This window comes from Pituophis catenifer, unplaced genomic scaffold (assembly GCF_029215685.1).
Source record: "Pituophis catenifer annectens isolate HBS135680 unplaced genomic scaffold, rPitCat1.0.hap2 SCAF_2, whole genome shotgun sequence".
Lineage (NCBI taxonomy): Eukaryota > Metazoa > Chordata > Lepidosauria > Squamata > Colubridae > Pituophis > Pituophis catenifer.
The window spans coordinates 226,526,415-226,548,403 of record NW_027256882.1 but is presented as its reverse complement, the minus strand read 5'-3'; the positions used below and the strand labels follow the sequence as shown (position 1 = coordinate 226,548,403).

General features: G+C 40.8%; 3 protein-coding genes across 8 annotated transcripts in view; all 3 read right to left on the bottom strand.

The window, feature by feature from the left end:
• PGM5 (phosphoglucomutase 5) overlaps positions 1 to 6,915 on the bottom strand; it is a 65,177-nt gene extending 58,262 nt beyond the window's left edge. The window contains exon 1 of the mRNA XM_070938630.1: positions 6,123 to 6,915. Coding sequence (XP_070794731.1) covers positions 6,123 to 6,383 — 261 coding nt within the window. The 5' untranslated portion in view covers positions 6,384 to 6,915. The remainder of the gene's footprint in view (positions 1 to 6,122) is intronic.
• A 9,351-nt stretch (positions 6,916 to 16,266) lies between these two features.
• Positions 16,267 to 17,439, bottom strand: LOC139311202 (forkhead box protein D5-B-like). Its single transcript, XM_070935586.1, has one exon. The coding sequence runs from the start codon at positions 17,437 to 17,439 to the stop codon at positions 16,267 to 16,269; it is 1,173 nt and encodes a 390-aa protein (XP_070791687.1).
• A 2,788-nt stretch (positions 17,440 to 20,227) lies between these two features.
• The window catches only part of LOC139311201 (zinc-regulated GTPase metalloprotein activator 1A-like), a 29,246-nt gene continuing 27,484 nt past the window's right edge, over positions 20,228 to 21,989 (bottom strand). For 5 of the 6 annotated variants that reach the window (XM_070935577.1, XM_070935582.1, XM_070935580.1 and 2 more), the window contains exon 16: positions 20,228 to 20,481. In XM_070935577.1, coding sequence (XP_070791678.1) covers positions 20,408 to 20,481 — 74 coding nt within the window. In that variant the 3' untranslated portion in view covers positions 20,228 to 20,407. The remainder of the gene's footprint in view (positions 20,482 to 21,989) is intronic. The other variant, XM_070935583.1, reaches the window with a different exon arrangement.

Below are 21,989 nucleotides of genomic sequence, written 5' to 3'. Positions count from 1 at the left end.
ACTGTATCTGTAAATATGTGTGTGTGTGGGGGGGGTATAATAAATAAATAAATAAAATGTCTGGATCAGAGTGACAAAACCCTAGAAAATGTATCCTTTAATATAAAAATGTATCAACAGAATATTAGTGCTGTTTCAAGCTTTGTGCAGCAAATCAAAAGTCATAATCCAAAAGAGAATAGAGTCAACATCTAAAGGGCATGGAGCCACAATTAATACTTTTATTTTAACGTAAGCTAATATTTTCATTTTTGTTTTGTTTTGTTTTGTTAATGGTGAGTTTGGAATGCCACCAATACACTATCAAAATTGCAGCTAATAGAAAATTCTATGAGACCAAGACTCAAGTCGCCTCGAACCATGAGATGGGCAGCAAATAAACTTAATAAATGCAAATAGAAGACTCTTTTTGCAACATCACAGCCCAAAACACAGTAGACTTAAGCACAACCCTGGAAAGGCAATGAGGAGTAGAGAAGTTGGCAGATTGGAGAATCAAAGGATGTGGAAAATGCAGCAGAGGTGAATTAAGGAAGCAAAAGGTGCTGGAGGTGCTGGAAGGAAGCAAAAAATGCAGTGGAGAGCACAGCCATGAATACATGTGTGGGAAGAATGTTTGGAGGAAAGGGGACTGTGGGGAAATCAAATAGGTCATATACTTAAAGAATGGATGGAGAACTCCGACTTTTGGCTAGAATCAAGAAAGTTCTAATGTAGCGATGGTGAACCTTTTAGGCACTGAGTGCCCAAACTCTGCACGCATGCATGCCCAAAATGAAAGGTGTGCACGTGTGTGAACACGCGGATATGCGCAAATGTGCGCATGCATGGACATGCACGTGTGCATGAATGGACATGCATGTGCGCATGAATGGACATGCGCAGCAGAGACCTGAAGACCAGCTGGCCAGTGGGAGGTGGGGCATCCCAACACCAGCAGCGCAGCTAGAGGTAAGATCTTTTTCTTTCGTGAGCTTCTGTTTCGTCATTTGCAGGGAAACAGAAGTTCACAAAAGAAATGCCATGAAGATCTGACCTGGGGCAACAGTGTGCATGCCAACAGAGAGGGCTCTGTGTGCCACCTCTGGCACATGTGCCATAGGTTTGCCATCACAGTTCTAATGTATTTCAGATGTATTAATATATAGAATGAGAATTTTCAAACTGAGTTGAATGCCTCGCCATTTGGCAAACCAAGGTAAGAGTGGAGGCACTGACTGAAGACACAAAGGGAAAACATAATTTAAAACTGAATGGAGACAATTCCACAATCAGATTGCTGATCATTTCTATTCCCACTAGAGCTTCTAAGAATACAGAATTGCATGCAAAACACAATTTCCTATCCTTATACTAATAGATGCAGGAAACAAATTGGCCAAACCTTGAAGGCTTAACATGCAGTAGAAGTTAATTAACTGTTCTATCATACTGTACTATCAACTTTACAACTGCTATATAATCAGTTGTTTTATTCTAAAAAAAACCCTGCAAGACTTTATCCCTTGAGAATGTGACTACTCAAATGTTTTGTACTTCCAAGTATTAGAAGCATTTAAGTGGGAGCCATGAACATGTTCCAATTTTCTTCGCATGGATCCCTTTGGCTATTAAAATAACTGTGCCTTACTTTATGTACTGTATGATCTGGATGGTATTCTCAATTTTTTAAAAATGTCTTGCTGGTTTATGGGCTTCGAACAGGATCTATGTAGACAGACTAGCCATCTGTTGAAGAACCTGAGAAGAGTGTACATTTGGGTTGGACAATTCTGTAGAATATCATGAAGCACAATCTGTTCTTAGATGTTTCAAGTTTTAAAAAATTCTTAAAACAATAACAAAAATATATAGATTTGAAACATACTGGTGAACAGACATTTACAGTCTAGCTGTGAGGGTTTTTTTTGTGCGTGCGAAGGAGTTCTTAATCATGCAACTCCTTTTCGCAAACCATAGGAGAGTATTTCTCAAAAGGCTATGTTTTTTTCCCTTTTAACGAAAATAAAAATGAGCTGAAGAAACTGGGACACATGGGTGAAATTGTTTAAAACGTACTTGACCAGAGTGTCTAGAATGTTTGAGCCCACAAACCCTATACATTCAAATAATGGCTTGTTCTAAATTCTCTGTGCTTTGCCTTAAAATTAAAATGACATAGTTTATTGAAAAAAGCTAACTCTTAAAATGCCTTGACTTTTAATACATTTCAGTGGAATGTAAAACTATTTCTGTCTATCCGTATTTAGTCAAGGCACTATTATCAGAATTCTAACGTCCCATATATAGTTTGAAAAATATAAAACACATAGTCACATAAAATTCTATCTGAGTGACTTATTAAGGAAAAATCTAAGAATTGCTACTTTGACCAACCTGTTTCATAATTGTCATACATAAAGTTAATAAATTAACTTTGATATATGCATAGACAAAAAGATTACATCTCAGATGCTGCCAAGTTTTTGTTTTTGAATTCCTTATATGTTCTTCGTAACGGCCAAGTTCACATCATTTAAAGTAACTTGTTCAAAGAACCTTCTTGGATGAGAAGCAAAATGTTTTCAAAGAAAAAAGAAACAAGAAAGTCCAGTTGCCTTTTGGGAAAGCACTTTTAGGACAACCATAATCTAGATGATTGAGAATCTCCATACACTGTCCATTTTGGTTTCTCAACCAGTTTTCATGGCTTAACTTACTGTGTGATACTGGCCAACTGTAATTTAGTCAATAAACCATAATTAATAAAAACACTGCTTAATGAACCAGCTAATGTTTTTCCCATTTTAATCAAATGTTATAGTGCACTGAAACTGAAAGTAAGCTGTCTTATAGAAAGTAGTACTGCATTTTTAATGCTTCTGCCTCGTAACCGTCATTACTGGCAAACGGTCAAATAAGAGGCATGTTTTTAAGATTCTGGATCAAACATGGAATTTTTTTCCCCATACAAAGCATGTTCTTCAGCTCTTTCCCACATTCCACAACGAAGAACAGATTGTTTCCCTCACTTATATTTTTTCCTCAACAAATTTAACAAGATTAGACTAAAAGAAGAAAGTCTCAGTGTTCATGACAAGTCAGATTTTTCAAGAATATAATGAACATTTAACTAATTCTAAATTATGATGGCATTTGATAAGGAAATGGTTACGAAGCCAAGTCACTACGATGTCAAAATAGCAGCACTATAACCTGCAGTTATGAGAAAATAATCACAAAGAAATTATGATTATAATATAGTCGTCTGATCTGTCCTCCTGATGTATCTTGTAGGGAAGGTCAAGTCTGATGTGTTATAACAGAGAAAAAGGTTAGATGTTTTTTAATGTCAACAATTTGGAATACTTAACTAGGGGGCTCCAAAATGCACAGCAAAGGAGAAAAAAATTAAAGTGCTGATACTGTACAGTATGGACAAAATATCCAAGTAATGGGAGGGGATAAAGAAAGAATCTACTGGAACATGTATATGCTGTGTGGGTGATCAATTATATCCTAGGCTAAGTAAAATATTTTCCAGGAACTATTCCAATCAGAACTCACAGGATTCTTCTTCACTGCTGAGTTGATATGCTCTCCAGCAGTTGTTTAGTCAGCAAAACAATATGTCAGCACAATGTTGACTGGCCCCATTCAGATCCCCATTCTACCATAAAACAATGTCACCAGATTGCATTATCCTTATTTATTGTGTACCAGGTTAAGGCAAGGGACTGATGGATTCTCCTTCCTCCAGGTGTTACCTGTGGGCCATCAATCACTCTCCCTAAATGGGTGGAGTGAGTATAGACAGCAGCTTAGGCCAATGGGTTCTAACTCTTCTGTGCAACAAGGATTTGTTCTCTGTTTACTGTCTGAGGAATCCATACAAGACCCGAAAAGTCCTATGCAAAGCACCAATCAGGCATTATCAAGCAGATGTTTCTGAAGTCCAAGCCAAATTGGACACAGAGGACCAAACCCAGCGACCAGCCAGAAAGGAGCATAACTACAGCAATGTAAAGTGGCAATAATAATAATAACAACAACAACAACTGATGAAATCCTAAATCCTAACCACACTAGCAACCAAATGGTCAGTGAAGGTTAACAAACTTTAGCCGTTAAAATTATATCAGAACAAAAAACAAAATATAAAATTTAGACCTGAAAGAGGTAAGGATGCCTGTCAGAGACTGGAGGTGGGAAGGAGGCTGGCAGTAAAAAACTAACATGACAGAAAAAAACATTATGGGCCATGTTTGTGCCTTAATCAGGAGCAAAAGAGGAAGAGACAACTTTTCCAACTTATCTGATAAAATCCTACAGTTAAGATCGATTTAGCCTTGGAAATCAGGCTGGCTAATTAGCTGCCTGCTTGGTCTTGCTTATTCTAGTTTTTAATCTCCTTTATCTCCAATTTGTGCTTTGCTCTTTACAATCGCTAGCTTCAGATTATGTCTATTCAAGTTTATATCTGGTTTATGTAGGCTATTCATAAACTTTTTTGTGTATAATTTTGGAATGAGCAATCTACTGAGGTGCCAAGAGGTGCATCATCAAATCTAGATTCTTAATATCAGTAGAAAATATAAATGGTGGGCACTCCTTTTTAGATTATCTCTCTCTTTGTTAAGAGCATAACAAAGACCATGTCAAAATTCTTCAGTAAAAGTATGAAAGACATTTGCAGAGGATTTGGCTGAATGTTTTAATTTCCTTCCAAGGCAGATTTGTCTCCAATACTTTCCCACAGCAAATCTACTATTGTCTTTTCAGAGGGAGATTCCTTATTCTGTGCAAGCCAAGGAAAAGGTCAGGCAGATGTCACTGACTCAGAAATATACTGTATGGCCTTCAAAAATAAAATAATGTGATACGTATAGCTTGGATATTAAACATATTCTTGTTATATTGAAATTATTATGGGTTTTAAACTTGTAAATCAGCCTTAATTATGTCTAAATCACAGTTTTCTTCCTAAATAGATTTACTGGCGTGATGGAACTACTTTTAAACTAAAGGAATGTAGATAACCATACTTGAGAAACTGTAATCTTTCACTTCACAGATTTCAAATCCACCTTATTCTGTGAAATTATGGAAATATAAATAAATTACAAGAGTTATTACTGGCTGAATTCACACAATACACTTACACATATTTAACCACATACTCTGCTTAGTTAACATAACTTCCTGGTTGTGCTAACACACACACCACACTGAACTAACCATACGGACTGGGTTTGCACTATAAGCTTGTAGTTCTATTAAGTCATGAAAAGGCAGGAACAGCTGAAAGCATGCCATATGCAAACTATATGATCAGGCAGATTGAGTGAATAAGAATAACAAAAACAATGGGACACTATACCAGAGGGGGGGAAATTAGACAAAGACTTTGGAACAATTTGATAGATACAGTGGAAAGCAAGACAACACAGTGCAAAACCACTGCATTTTTTCCATACACTATTGGAGTAAATATGTCACACTCAAACTCAATATGTCAAACACAGAGAAATTTAGTGAGCTTCCGAAATAAACCCCAGTAAACTGTAAAATATCAATAGCTGTTCTCTACCACTCACAACAAACCAGTCAGTACACCAAGTCTTGTAGCACACTTTGATCATTACAACAGTCAGGAACTTACACAGATGGGGCAATGAAGGGCAGGCTTACAAATAGATCTACAAAGGAAAGCATGGGCCCTTATAGATATAAATGAAATTGGATGGAAGCCATAAATAACTGAAAGGCGCGTGACAGAATATATATCCTACACATTTGTAATAAGATGTGATAGAATAAATCATGAGTTGCAGATCCATTACCCTATGGATCCTATCCATTATCCACTAGAATAATGGCAACTTGAAGATTCAAAAGGAGATGGATCCAGTTGACCTTATAAATTGGTTTTACAAGATCAACTGGATCCAATCTTTTTTTTTTTTGAATTCAGAATTCCCCAAAATGGATAAGAAGGACAGATTGCCCTAATATCATCTTCATCCTGGGTTAGAAGTACGGCCGGGGGTGGGGGTGGGGGGCAATCCCCTAATATCCCGCTGGAGAAAGTCCGCCTTCGATGAAGCTCCGGAGGAGCCCATGGGAGGAGGCGCCGCCCTTACCCCGTTAGCTGCCGCCATCTGCACCACCACCTCGGTGGCCGTCCTGCTGAAGTACCTGCCGTCGCTGCCCACCACCATGGTGCAGCCCTGGCGGTCGCGCAGGTCGATGGAGGAGAGCAGGCTCTGGATGAAGTTGGGCAAGTAATTGCGCTGGCCCTCGAAGACCGCGGTGGGCCTCCTCAGCCCTCCGCCGCCCGTCGGCTTCTGGTCCTCGTACGGGACCGTCTGCACGGTCAGCACTGGGATCGGGCTCCCTTCCATGGCGCTCGACTTCTAGCCTGCACGGGATCCCGGCAAGGAGCTTCTTTCGGTCGGCACGGCGATGCTTCTTGCCCGGGGCGCTCCCCTAGGCTTAGGAGAAGGATGAGCTCCCAGCGCCGCCCCGCCCTGCCCAGCCACCCCACCGCGCCTCTTTTCCCGCCTTAATCCTCGTTCTGCCTCGGCGTCCCGTAGCTGTGCATGATGCCGAAGGCAAGTTCGCTTCAGGAAAGCCAAGAGCAAGAGGTTTCTTCCCGCCCGGGACGCTCGCAGCCTCTTTGCCCGCGCTCTCCCTCTCTGCAATGTCCTCCGGGACGAGCCAGCTGCCCTTTTCGAAGAAGGACACGAGGGGGCTGCCAAAGCCTCTTTTGCAGGCGGCAGCCTCGGCCAGTAATAACCCTGGTAAGCGAAGCTGAGAATTGTTGTCCGCTGCCAGAGATGTAACTAGAAGCTGGGGCGTCTCTCTCTCTCTGTGAAAGACATTTGTTCCAGAGGATCACATCCTGTCAGTCCTCCAGCTTTCTATTTTGCACAAAGCCGCCCAGCCCCTTTATAGATCAGCCTGGCCCGCTTCTCGACTAAATGGTTGGGAATGCTCTTTTGTGGATCAACTAAAAGAGAGCTCTGGGCTGGAATCGCAGCCCATAAGGTGTGTTAAGAGGGAGGTTTGCTCATACACCCACATGCTAAAAGCATTAGGACAATGTTCTGTTAGGACAATGGGATCAACCAGGATGAAAGGTTATGTATTTCCAAAGGATCGCATGACACACCAGCATTGACAGTGCAGTTGGGTTCCTTTTATAACTTGCATTTGATTTAGTAACCTCCCCCTCCCCTTGTTACTTTAGGCCTTAGTATCAGGTGAGTTTTCCAGTCAGCATTTTTGAAAATGTTCTAAAAACAAGGTTAGGGTTTCCTTTTTCTAATACTGGAAGCGGCTGGTATGTGTTAGAAAACAAGAAGTCTCCTCCAAATAATAATTAGTTCAACATTATCTGCTTAGTTCTTTAGCCAAATAAAGTTGCTATAATGGCTGCTTAAAATCAGCAATTTTACAGGTCCCACCCTCAGGTTTGCACTGTGTAAGACACAAGGAAAGGAGAGAAAGGTGGAAGAAAAGAAGACTGATAGCAGTGATGCAAAATATACTTAATTTTCCCATAATTTTATTCTGCATCTCTTGTTTTTATGGATGTCCTGTTTTTCCCCCCATTCTTATTGTTCTTTCTGCCCTTTTTGCTTCTTTAATGAATTTCTTCTTTCTCCCCTGGGCCAGAAATCCAGCCAGAGAAAAAAGAAATATAATTGGTGGTTAAATGGAAACCATTCCGTAATGGCTTATTTCAGAAGAAGGAATCACTTTTTTCTCTTTCTCCTTTGAGATTAAATCCTAGGTCTCCATACACCAGATCAACAGGACTGTACTACATTGTTATCATATTTTCAAGCTCTTAGATAAGAACTTTTTTTTTTAATGCCAACAGGCTTCTCAGACTATAGCCCCAAACTGGGATAGCCCTGGCTAAACTAGAACATATTCTAATCTTAACATAATTTACTATCTAAAGACCATTAAGTCCAGAATCTAAAGTTACCCAATAAATAATATACTGTTTCCTCACTGTGCTATTTTGGATCCATTACTCTGATGATGCCAGAGATAGTTGGGGACAAGACTGGCTGGAAAAGAATATGGAAGAAAAAAATATGTCACAATAAGAACACACTGACTGACATAAAACAATTCAGTTTCTCATCATGTTAAGGGAAGATAAGCATATTCTACATATGTTCCTAAATACTGTGAGTATTTCTCCTGTATGTTTAAATGGGATAAACTTATACCTCAGGAATTCTAACCAGCAAGTTTTGGTCAGGGAGCTATTGATTATACACATTGCAGGAAGGAATTCACCAGGCTTATTCCATATAAAGTCACAGGCTGGGGCGATATTTGCACACCATGCTTACCCATGGTTAACCTCATGGTTTAGTCTACCCGGTTTCATATTAATATGCTAATTTATGGAACAAGGAGTAGGGTGGACACCATCATTATGAAATATGTCTTTGGGAAGGTTAGGACATGGATTTACATAGACGGAGAAAGTAATGGAAATGTGATGTCTCCACAGAAACTATTTCTTTTGTATGTATCTCATGTTTTATATGCACCTATGTAAATGAACTTTATGTACCTTGTGATATGCATTTAATCACTGGAACTTCTGGACTCAGTTGGTGGCTTTGATTACAGGAAGGGGAAGGGGTAAAGGACCTTAAAAAACTGTGCTATATAGAACAGTTTGAATTTTTTAATTGTTAGTCACGAAATAGGAATTATTTAATTGCAGCTTGCTTAACAGCTTTGTTTAGCTGAAATACTTGGTCTTAAACTTATCTACAGGACTATGCATACAGGAAGTCCTCATTTAGTGATCACACTTAGATCACCAAGTCAGAGTTAAGTGAAACAGCCACTAAGTGAAGCTGCAACTGTGCTTACGATGTTATTTCAGCTTTCCTTTGCTTTACAGACCTGTCAAGGTAGTAAATGGTAGTAAAATTACTTTTTCATCACAGTTGATGAAAACAACTGTGCAAACAGTCACTAAACGAGGCAGTTCAGTTAATGAGGACCACCAGTATTTAGAGAAAAACACCAAATGGAAATTACAAGTAAGTATATGCTATATGTGTGAGGACAAAACACGAAGAAGTACATTGTCTTCCAGAAACCAGCAATTCATCACTTTCAGATAAATGATGAAATGCTTTAAGCACCAGCACTAAATCCAGCAAAGGGTGGGGCGGGGCTGTACCATGTTTGTAATGTAAGTCTTGCACATTGGAAAACACTCTGAAACAAATTCTAGGATGTTCAGTCAGTTCATATGGAGCATTGGAACAGCCACAATGCATAAATCATGTTTGAAAACGAAGGTATCCGATTGCTCAATTTCTACTCTTGGCAGGTTTACCAAATGCTTTTAGTTTAAGCTTACTTTCCATTATATTTATGCAAGTGGGGATACACAGCAAAATATTACTATGCATTTTCTTCCTTTACAAAGGTTGTTGCCAAACCTAATTATTCTGAAGCAAAGTTTGGAAAACTATTTGGGATTTACAAAGAGGCAAAAAGAAATCTGGAATAATGCTTCTTTTTTCCCTTTCATTATGTAAGAAGAAAAGACCTGTTTGTAAGTTCAGAATGCACATTTACCTGCTTCCAGTTTTCTATTTAAACCAAAGGTAAATAGCACTATTCCTGTGGACAGAAAAAGTATTAACTTATTTAGCATCTGCTAGATTTTCTATTTCATCCAGCTTCCATTTTCAGTGAAAAGCTCTACCAATTCTATTATTTTATTATGAACACTTATCTCTTGTCCTGAGCTATATTAAAATAGTTCAACATGTACACATAATGAAAAATAAAACAATTGTAATACACATCCCTGCTATATTACATATGGATATGTTTATTTCACTGCTGTATTGGATATTTTCTTAACTGCCTGAATGTTCTGCATAGAAAGGCTAATTGTTGAATAACTGCCAATAATCTTTGTGAAATGTAACAATAAGCTCCTGGGAATTAAAGTTATGGAAAAAGTAAAATAATTTTCGTGAATCATCAGAAAAATACTATTTTTATGCAGCTCAATGCTTGTAATTACTTTAAAAATATTCACAAATGCTAAGACATGCATATGTATTTTAATCTCATTTATGAAATTGATATGAGATTGCATTAATCAGACATTATTAAATATGTATAATTCTAACATCTTAATATTCAGGATAAGTGTTATTGTTTTAGATCTAATATCTTTATCTTTATCTTTTATCTTTATTCAAATTTCTATACCGCCCTTCTCCTTTCGGACTCAGGGCGGTGAACAGCCAAAAAATAAAACATTTTATATACAAAAGTTAAAATAAATTTAAAATAATTAAATAAATTTGGCCCATTAATTTAAAACATTCCAATTAAAACCATATCAAAATTATTTAAAACCAATCATAAAATCAGGACAGCCTGGCTAACTGAAAAAAATAGGTTTTGAGAGCCTGACGAAAAGTCCGGAGGTCTGGGATCACTCGTATCTCTGGGGTAGATTGTTCCAGAGGGTGGGTGCTACCACAGAGAAGGCTCTCCCCCTGGGGGTCGCCAGCCGACATTGCCTGGCCGACGGCACCCTGAGGAGGCCCTCTCTGTGGGAGCGAACTGGCCGGTGGGAGGCAATTGGTGGCAGGAGACGGTCCCGTAGATACCCCGGCCCTAAGCCATGGAGCGCTTTAAAGGTGATCACCAACACCTTGAAGTGCACCCGGAAGTCCACCGGGAGCCAATGTAGCTCACGCAGGAGAGGAGTCACATGGGAGCTCCCCGTCGCTCCCATAATCCCCCGCGCGGCCGCATTCTGCACCAGTTGGAGCCTCCGGGTGCACCCCAAGGGGAGCCCCATGTAGAGAGCGTTACAATAGTCCAGACGAGAGGTGACGAGTGCCTGAGTGACCGTGCGTAGGGAGTCCCGATCCAGAAAGGGGCGCAACTGGCGTATCAGGCGGACCTGATAGAAGGCCCCCCTGGCCACGGCCGTCGTATGCCCTTCTAAAGACAGCCGTGCATCCAGGAGGACACCCAAGTTGCGAGCCCTTTCCATGGGGGCCAATGATTCGCCCCCAATAACCAGCAATGGCGCCAGCTGGCTATACCGGGACGCCGGCAGCCACAGCCACTCGGTTTTGGAAGGGTTGAGTCGGAGCCTGTTTCTCCCCATCCAGACCCGCACAGCTTCCAAACACTGGGACATCACTTCCAAGGCATCGTTGGGATTGTCTGGGGTGGAGATGTACAGCTGAGTATCATCAGCGTACTGATGGAACTCCACCCCAAAACCACGGATGATCTCACCCAGCGGCTTCACATAAATGTTGAACAGGAGGGGCGAGAGGATCGACCCTTGCGGCACCCCACAAACAAGGCACCTCAGGGTCAACCGCTGCCCCCCTGTCAACACAGATTGAGACCGGTCGGAGAGATAGGAGAACCACCGCAAAACGGTGCCCCCCACTCCCAGTCCCTCCAGCCGGCGCAACATGATACCATGGTCGATGGTATCAAAAGCTGCTGAGAGATCTAACAGGACCAGGATAGAGGAATAACCCCTACCCCGAGCCCTCCAGAGATCATCCACCAACGCGACCAATGCCGTTTCCGTGCTGTACCCAGGCCTGAAACCGGACTGGAGCGGATCCAAATAGACAGCTTCATCCAGGTACTGGGGAAGCTGTCGCGCCACCACACTCTCAACAACCTTCGCAATAAAACGAAGGTTGGAGACTGGACGATAGTTAGCCAAAACAGCAGGATCCAGGGAGGGCTTCTTGAGGAGGGGCCTCACAACTGCCTCTTTCAAAGCGGCCGGCAGGACACCCTCACTCAAAGAAGCGTTAATAATCCCCTGGAGCCAGCCTTGTGTAACCTCCCGGGAAGCCAGCACCAACCAGGAGGGACACGGGTCCAATAAACATGTGGTCGCGTTTAGCCGTCCCAAGATCCTGTCCACGTCCTCGGGAGCCACAGGATCGAACTCCTCCCAGATAACACTCTCAAGGCCTGCCTCAGTCATCTCGTCTGGACTAACCCAGTCAGCAGCCAAGTCTTCCCGAATCTGAGTTATTTTATCATACAGATACTGTACAAAATCCTCAGCTCGGCCCTGCAAGGGGTCATCCCGCGCTCCCAGATGGAGGAGGGAGCGGGTCACCCTAAACAGGGCGGCTGGGCGATTATCTGATGACGCGATAAGAGCGGCAAAATAATTAGATTTTGCCGCTTTTATCGCCACTAGGTAGGTCTTAATATGAGACCTTACCAGTGTCAAGTCAGATTTGGATCGGCTGGCCCTCCAACCGCTCTCTAGGCGTCTTTTCCGGCGCTTCATCTCCCTCAGCTCCTCGGAGAACCAAGGAGCTAAGTGAGTTCGGTGCCGGGTCAGAGGCCGCAAAGGCACGACACGGTCCAGAGCCCCGGCGGCCGCACTATCCCAGGCAGCCACCAGGTCTTCAGCCGAGTCGTGAGCTAGGGTCTCAGGAAATGGCCCAAGCTCCCTCTGGAACCTATCAGGATCCATCAGGCGCCAGGGGCGGAACCACCTGGTCAGCTCCACTTCCCTGCGACGGGATGCGGCGGTCAGAAAGTCAAGTCGAAGGAGTGAGTGGTCAGACCATGACAAGGGCTCGATGCCTATATCCCCTATATCAAGACCACTCAACCACTGACCAGAGATAAAAACTAAGTCCAGAGTGTGTCCACCCATGTGAGTAGGGCCGTGAATTACTTGAGTCAGGTCCATGGCCGTCATGGAAGCCATGAACTCCCGAGCTACCTCAGATGTTTCACCGACAGATGGCAGGTTAAAATCCCCCATGACTAGAAGTCTGGGGGTATCAACCGCCACCTCAGCTATGACGTTGAGGAGTTCGGGCAGGGTCGTTGCCACGTGGCAGGGAGCCAGGTACGTGATCAACAAACCCATCTGCACCCCACGACTCCACTTCACAAAAAGGGACTCACATCCGGCTATCTGAGGTACAGTGGTTTCCCTCAGATTGAGACCTTCCTTTAGAATGACCGCTACCCCCCCTGCCCCTGCCCTGAGCTCTCGGCTGATGAAATGCACGGAAGCCTGGTGGGCACATATCCACGAGGGGAACCCCCCAATGGCCCAACCAAATATATTTGAAAGGGAAAGTGATTAACTAAGGGTACTGTAGAAATGCAAACCTTTTCAGCCCAAGATGTTTTTCTGACAAAATCTGCAAAAATTGTAGCAAATATTCCAGCTAAAACTCATAATGTTAATCTCACTATATTGTGTACCTTTTTTTTCTTCCTTTCTTTAAACACTACTGACTACCAGCAACTGGGCAGCAGGTTCAGAAACTTATTCAGTGCTGCTTTTCTTCTTGGAGAAAACCTTAAATAAATCATCCACAATAATTGCACCAATCCTAGAATACAGTACTAAAAAAACCAAAATAAGATTTAATAATCTTATTAAAGATTAAGATTAAAGCAAGCAAGAAAAGAAAAGAAAAATCCAATACAGCAGCTTGGTGCCTGTATTTTAAACTTTTTTAAATACCTGAGAAAGTGGTTAAATAGCGCCACCTGGAGTGAAAAATCTTCATTGTATACTATATTTTTTTCAAGATAACACATAAACCTTAATCGGAACAGTGCAGTTCAGCTGTATAAAAATATAAGTTATCGTAACCTTGAAAAAAAGTTGTTTGTTAACTACTATTAACACAAATTCAGGAGCAGTTTTCTTGTTAATAAAACATACCTTATATCCTTTAATTGCTTGCATTTTTAATATCTATGTATACTATCAAGACAAATTTCCGAATAAAGTTAAGTCATAGATATATGTGTGTATGCATGTGTATATGTTTAGATGGATGTTGATAGATAGATAGATAGATAGATAGATAGATAGATAGATAGATAGATAGATAGATATAGACAGACACATAAATTTCATTATTTGCCCAAGTCAATCCACTGCAGGATGAAGTGCCATCTTCAGCTGTTTTCCAACTGCTTTGACATGTTTTGCCATTTATAGTTAACACATTGTATAAGTAACAACCTGTGTTGATGTATGGTTAGAAGCTTGATGTTGAATGCAAAAGCTGTACAGAAATTGAAAGTTGCATAAAGAAGCATGGAGCTACAAATGCTTGATATGCAATCTGACAAGAAAAGATAAGTGAAAGTATCTTCATTGAAGGTTATGGACTGTATTTTGCCTTACTGGTCCAGTGTGGGCTATTAGATAGATGTTTTTTGATTCCCCAATCTGGGGCTATGAGATGATGTTTAGCCTAAACACACACTTAACCAAAAATGAGAGCAAATTTTACACACTTATGTAGTACTGTACTATTTTTAAAAATTATTTCCGCATTGCAGAAAAAAATCCTACATATAACTCGCACACAAAGAACCACAAAAAATTAATATGGCTCCTTCTCTGATCTACTACTTTATTGTAAATGTGCAGAACATTAAAAAGATAACTTTCTCAATTTCACAAAAATGTTTTTATTATCTTAATTTATTGTTTGATTCTGTGTAACACAGTTTGCCTTTACATAAGTCTCACAGAGGTAATAATAGTTTGTTTTGATAAAATCCAGATCTCCCAGATTCATGTATAAAACACAGGATGGAAATAGATTAGATATTAAAAAGCAAGCAGATGACATAGGATGCTTAATTCTTCATCTACCCCAGCAGATGAACTGGGTTAATGGAAATCTTTATCTTAACCTCCCTGCAGTTTGCTCTCCATGAACTTTTTTTTTATTGAATTGACGAAAAATCCATCCAAAACTATTTTGTTGTCTGAAGCAAATAATACAATGAGGTTTCCTCCATTCCAGAAATAGAAGTTGATTGTAGTAATAGCTGACGTTTGAAATTTTGCTGTGGGATATATTATTGAACTAAATTAAATAGGATACTTTTTGAGGCCTAGAACAGATTGCATAATACATACTGATCTATTCTTCAAGAAGGGCAATCTGTTCACATGAGAAATACCTATATATGACTTTGGTGCCAAAAACACTCTAACTCATAGTACTACCTTTTCTCCCAAAATAAGACAGCCCCTGATAATAAGCCCAATCGGGCTTTTGAATGCATGGCAATAACGCCAAGCACTTATTTCAGGGTTCAAAAAAATATAAGACAGGGTCTTATTTTCAGGGAAACACGGTATAATTGTTTGCCTGTAGTTCAAAATACATTTTGATGCTTTATAAAAAGAATAAACTAAGGGATGGAAATGTATATAAAGTAGAAATGCAGACAGAGATCTTTTCAGTTCAAAACTAATTATAGTTGCTGAGAATTAGGAGGAATGTTGAACCAACTAGCTGAAAGTAGAATGTAAGGAATGACAAAAAGTGATAATTTTTAGTTTCTCTAAGCCTGTTAATGTTTGACAAACAAATCTAATGGAAGATTCCTGGACTTCTGGTCTCTGGGTGGAGCTAGTCTCTCTTTGGATCATCTTAAAACTTGGTTAATTTCTTGGATTTTAGGTGTTATATAGGTTTAATGTGAGTGATTACAATCATTAATGAGGAATACAGCATTATATAGGTAGGCACGGGAGGACAGATGAAAAGGACCAGACTAATATTGTCTCCAGAATAACCCACAATATTTAAGAAAAAAGAGGAATGAGTGTTCTGCTGAGCTGCAAGGAAACACAAACAAGTTGCTATAAGGAGGTAAATGCAAAACCTGGGAATCGAAGTGCCTCATGCTCTTCATAAAATGGAACATCTTTTATCAATTTAGCCCTTTCATCTCAGTTGTCTATTTCTGTTTTTATTTATTTAAAATGTTGACAATCAATGAAGTGGTCCCTTGACATGAATTCAGCTCCAATCCAATTCTGATTAGAAATCAGGATAGTCTGCTTTCTTTTTTTTTTTTTTTTAGTTCAGTCACACTTCACTTCAACACTGCATTAAAGTGGATCCTTAGATGTTAGGCACATGTAAACTTTGCTCAGTCACTGCCTGAAGAAGGATGTAATTTTCGTTATGTAGGAAGCTGTGCTTCACCCCAGGAGGGTAATCAGACACCCTCAGCGGTGTGGTGAGAAAGAGGGAGACCTGGAAAGTGACTTTCATAATTTAAGGAGCCACCTCTTCAGTTTGGGGGGGGGGGGCGTGCTAAAGCAGAGCAATCGGAGGTCAAATTAAAGATCCGACATGTCCTTGAAACTGCCGCCTGCAAGCGATTTGCAAAGTCCGATGAGAGAAAGGGAGCGCGAAAGGCTCCCTAAAAGGCAGGAGACGGGCTGAGGGTCAACTCTGAGTGACCCGCGAACAGCGCTGCAGGACCCTGACCGGTGCCGGGAGCCAGCAAGGTCCTCCACGAGGCTACGAAGCGCTCCGGGCGGGAGAGCAGAGCCGGGCTGCGGTTGCAGATGGCGGCGGCAGAAGAAGGGATCCAAGCGCTCAGCTGCACCAGGGCGGGCGCCGTCTTCATGATGCTCTCGATGCTGAAGGAGCACCTGCTGCTGCTGCTGCTGCCGTCGCCGCCCTGCAGGCCGATCTCCCCCGGGGGCCGCTTTTCTTCTTCCCCGGGACCATGGCGCCCCTTCTCCGCGTGCTCGGCCACTCGGGCCGCCCCCGCACTTTTTTCCGTCGGCGGCGGCGAGAAGGCGGGCAGAAGCCCGGCCGCCTGAGGCAGCAAGGCACCACCAGGGGGAGGCGGGAAGAGCAGGATCCCGGCGGCGGCGGCGGAGGACGCGGGCCGCTTGAAGCGCTGCCTGCGCCTGAGGAAGCTGCCGTTGTGAAACATGCCCTGCGAGGCCGGGTGGAGGCGCCACAAGTGGCCTTTGCCGGGACTGCCGGGCTGGCGGGGCACCTTGACGAAGCAGTCGTTGAGCGAGAGGTTGTGGCGGATGGAGTTCTGCCAGGCGGGGAAGCGCCGGCCGTAGTAGGCGAAGCGCCCGCGGATGAAGGCGCAGATGCCGCTGAGAGGCAGCTGCTGCTGCGGGCTCTGCAGGATGGCCATGGTGATCAGCGCGATGTAGGAGTAAGGGGGCTTGGCCAGCCCCTCGGGGGCCGTCGCCGCTGCAGCTGCCACCGTTGCTCCGGTGGACTGGCTGCTCCCGGCGCCGCCGCTCCGGCTTTCCTTCGGACGGGTCCAGAGTCCCCGGCTGCTTTGGCCCAAGAAGCCGGGACTTTCTTCCCCATCTGAATTCCGACCTTCTCGGAGATGGTCCTCAAAGGCTTCCTCGCCGGATGGGCTCATAGGAAGGGAAGATCCAGCCACGCGGCCACGAAAGAAGGGCGAAGAGGACTTGCAGCCGGTGCAACCGAATGACCCAGCTTCGAGGCTGTGGGGGTCTTTTATTGCCCTGTTTCTACCCTCCCTGTCAACTGAAGGGGGAGGGTCTCCTTTTCCATTGGCATGCTCCAATCCCTGGGGAAGGAGGGAGCGCATCGGAGGTGACCCCCCCCCCCTTTTCCCTCTGACTCTGATAGGAAGTGAACTCAGAAGTCCTATGCAGGTGTCCCGTGTGAATAGGGTCTTAAAGAGGGGCATGGTAGGCCCTCCATATGAGTTCCAGTCCAGCAACCCTTGATAACATGGATAATGGTAACAGAAGCTGTGGTCCAGGAAACTTAACCCAACCAGCCCAGATGTGCTGAAGTAAAGAGAGCTGCAATATTTGTATGGAAGAAGTAGGAACTGTCTTAAAAAAATTATTGGGCTCAGAATTCTCATAGGGTTTTTTAGTCCATTGTTTTGGTAAATTAACGTTGGCTGGAAGATCCATCCTACTTTCTGGTGGCTTACAGTCCCAAAATCGCAGAGTATTCTGGCAATGGCAATTTTTAGAAAGCAAGGCAAACTGGACACTCAGGTAAAGAACCCATGGCTTATTCTTGAAGAGGGAAAAATAAACTGGGGAGGTATTCCAGGTTATACAAGGTGCAGAGTGGAGGTTAAGAAGGAAGAAACATTCCCCCCCCCCAAAATCATGGGAGGCACAGCACTTTACAGATACGGATAAGGAACCTTTTTAATTTAAAAAAATAGAGGGGGAAAAAACCTTATCCATAAACAAAAAAACCAAAAAAAAAGGCAGCACAAAAATTAAAATTCCTGTCAATTGCAATGAAGAGGTTAAAATATATTACAATGTATTATATAAAATATATTACACATACAATAGGTATGTGGTATGATACAAATAAATCCAGAAAAACATTATTTATTCGTGCCAGGAAAAACATAATTATCCATCAATGAGTTTCGTTCTTAGACTCCGAAATAATAAAAAGGTGAGAAAGAGAAAACTTGGTGCAGAAAATTCAAGAGAATTTTTTGCTCAGCTGATTTGCTAACTGTAGTCCGGAACTGATCCAACCCAGCCTTGTAGTTCTTTCATTGTAAATTTTGCCACATGCTTCTAATATATTTGTGTTTAATAATAAATGAAAACAGTCATCCCATCCTCTTTAGAATTAAGTTACTCTGCATAACAGTGCATTAATTACAAAGCTTGAAGTGGATGGTAACATCTACACAATTCTTTTTTGTTTTTTTATGTGTACATTAATCAACATTAAACTAAATGAAACAAGTTTATTTATAAAACACCACTGTGCTACACTGTAAAAGTAATTAATTCTCTTTTTTTAGTGCTTTTTACCCTATCAGTTAGGCAATAAGACATTTACCGTCTTGTAACATCACTTAGGGTAAACTCATACATTTCTGGTTAAATATATTTAAATTTTAGAATAATCTTTCTGATGTTAAGCTATTGCTTATTGAAATATACTGTTGAATGTTTAATTTCAAACCATTGTTCATCTATAATTGACTGAATTACAAAATTCACCAAGATCTAAAGCTTTCTAGAAATAGCAGAACATATTAAAGCAGTTATCCAGTAATATATTTTTTTAAAAAAAAGTCAAACTGAAGAAATAACCTACTTATCAAATTCACCAAAATGTATTATTTTCCTATCATGTTAAAAAATAGAAAATAACATCCTTGTTTTGAACTATTTAAAGTCCCTGGATTAGAAGTACTGGGCACCTAATTTTATGCAATCTTACTGCAATTATATCAATGGATCTTATTCTTTACCAAATGTTTAGAATTTCACTTTAAGAACAAGTCTGATTTTAAAGATTACTCAAGGTCAACCAGCCACTTCCACTGACAGAATAATATAATTTACCCTGAGGATGCAAAAATCAGTCAGACAACTGGTAAAGTTGAAAAGTAGATGGAAATCTTAAGATTTATGTGAAATCTGATACATTAGAAGAGTTAATAAAGTAGTGCTTTATTACAGGGTATGATACTTAGGTTCATTTGTCCTTGTATCTGTGGCTTCCAAAGAAGTAACAAGTGCTGCCTTAGAAATTCAGGAAGTCAGTGCTTGGGATGGCAGTCCAATTATTCCAATTAGGCAACTGAACAGAAACCAAAGTTTGCAGCGCAATGGAAAAGAGTGACAAATGAATGTGTTTCTGCAATTTGTACAGAGAGAGACAGAAACAGAGGGACAGAGAGACAGAAACACAGAGAGAGAGAAATCACTGGCCAAGATTTTTCTCTTTAAAGAACTCGGCATACTCTCTACCTTTGAGGAGTTCAAATGTCCTTTCAAGCAGAGGCTCATGGTCTTACGCCCTGAGTCTTCGGAGAAGGGCGGCATATAAATCAAATTAAAAAAAAATAAAAAAAAATAAAGTTGTGTCATCCTCATTTGTTTTGATAAGGCATCCCAATTCTTTAAAAAAAACAGAAGTGTGTTAAAACTAATTAAATCTATTCATGTTTGAGCTGTGAGTTCATGAGGGCTGGGGAATGCTAAGAGTTGAAATCCACAGGTCTTAAAGTTGCCAAGGTTGGACACCCCTGCTTTAAAGAAAATTGTTAAAGAAACAATTTTCAACATTTATTAGAGTACCCTTCCCTAATCTTTATCCTGATATACTCCTGAACAACTTCCATTACCTGTTGTCCATATTAGCTGAAAATTATGGGTATTGTAGCCGAATGCATCTGGAGAATTCCAAGTTGGTAAAAGTTGTACTGGATAGTCCTAGTCAAAGTTTAATTTACTGCAAGAGCTCAATCTTAGCACCTGTTCACCAAACATGGTCTAGAGGAAGGAAAAGAGATGCAGAATACATTCCCATAACGTGTGTGTGTGTGTTTTTAAAAAATAATGGAATCTCTCAAAAAAATTGGAGAAGTGACATTTCAAGGACATACACATACTTTATTGCTAATTCTAGATAAATTCAGACTTGATATTCTATATATGGGCAATAGTTTTATAAGGCTTAACCATTAAAAAAGAAAAATAGACCCAAAATATTTTAATAATCCCTTGGTAAAAAATGCAGGGTTACAAAGCACTTTTCCTCAGAAGCTGGTATCAACTATTTTCCTCTCTTCTGGTCACAGTTGCTATGAAGAGTTCTTTAAGGATATCATTATCCAGGTTCCTTCCTAGGGACAAATAACAAAATTGAAAACATTTTTAATATTTTACAATACTTTGCATTACAAATACAACCAATGCTTACCAAAAAATTATTAAAACTAGATGATAAAGAGATAAGGGAATGCCCCAGCAAGTCAGTAGGGATCCATTTCTTCTCATGTCATCTACTTCAGTTACTTTCTTGCAAAGACAAGACTGCTCAGATCTGCTTGTTGTCCTGATTATGCTGGGGGAATTGCTTGGATGGAGAGTTATGTTCCTCAAATGCAACTGCCACCGTTTCTCCCCCCCCTCCCCCCCACATTCTTATTCCATGGAAGGCTGGCTTAGTTCTAATATTCCTTCTCCCAGCTTGTGCTGCAGGAACATTTGCCTTTTATCTAAATTTTTAGTAAATTAGTGAAGGAAAAGCTATCATGCCTTGAATGATTCCTCTCTAACAAACTTTCTAGAGCTACCTCAGTTGCAAACTCTGTAGAAATCCAAGAACAACTGCAGACTTTCCTTAACCCCCTGGCAATGTTTTATTTCTCTAAGAAGTAGTCTATCCAATCAACAATGCTACTATGCAATGAGCATCTACAAATGGTTACAGATTAGGAATTTGACTCAACTCTTAGTCCTGAACTACACGTAGATTATGGCAGATTCAAGTTGTACTAATCACTCAAAAAGTAGAGCAGGGTTAACAAGAACAGTGTCATACAGCTGAGAATACTGTACTATCCTTCTCATACTATTCTCATACAGCTGAGAATACTTCCCTACCCTTCATTGTTTAATTCTTTTATTTTTATTAATATAATAATACATTTTTTAAAAAAAGATAGCATCAGGAAAGGGATAGAAAATTGCTGACATTATACAATTAATGCTCAATTAATAAAGAAAAAACCATACTTTTCATCTGCTTTTATGATATAAGGAAGTAGTATGATTATTTTAGCTGAGTGCCAAAATCTCAACTATATCATTATTTATCAATGTTAAAACAAGACAAAACGTTATTTGCTTTTCAGCAACCTTTCCTTTTGGTGACTTTTTCTTAATTCTGCATACTTTTAGTGTTAGAAACTATATGCTTTCTTCAGGATGACGCAGGCTCCTGAAAACAGTTGGGCTGCTCTAATGGCTAACAGGAAGGTACTGCTTGAGGTCCAAATAATTTATTCCAAGTCATTCTGAAATGCACGTAGTGCAACTAAAAACCAGCAAAACAAATTATTGGATAAATGCATATCTATGTTAAGATACAGACAGGAGGGTAACTTCAGCATTCCTTCTCTGCATGTTCCTTCTGTTTTTGTTGAGAAATCTACATGATAAATAAACAGCTGCTTTCTATTCTTGGCTTCATGTATATATTACTTATTATTATATTTATATACCACTATAATCCCAAGGAACTCTCAGCAGTTCATAGGGATAACATCGTAACTGAAACATGGTTGGTTGAAAATCATACCTTTTAAAATATAAAATATACAAAAGCTTTATATGAGAATGGAAAAAA

What these genes read in the sequence shown, in the direction of transcription:
- LOC139311202 (XM_070935586.1), bottom strand. Translation starts at nt 17,439, where the DNA reads ATGCGCTCCCTCCTTCCCCAGGGATTGGAGCATGCCAATGGAAAAGGA.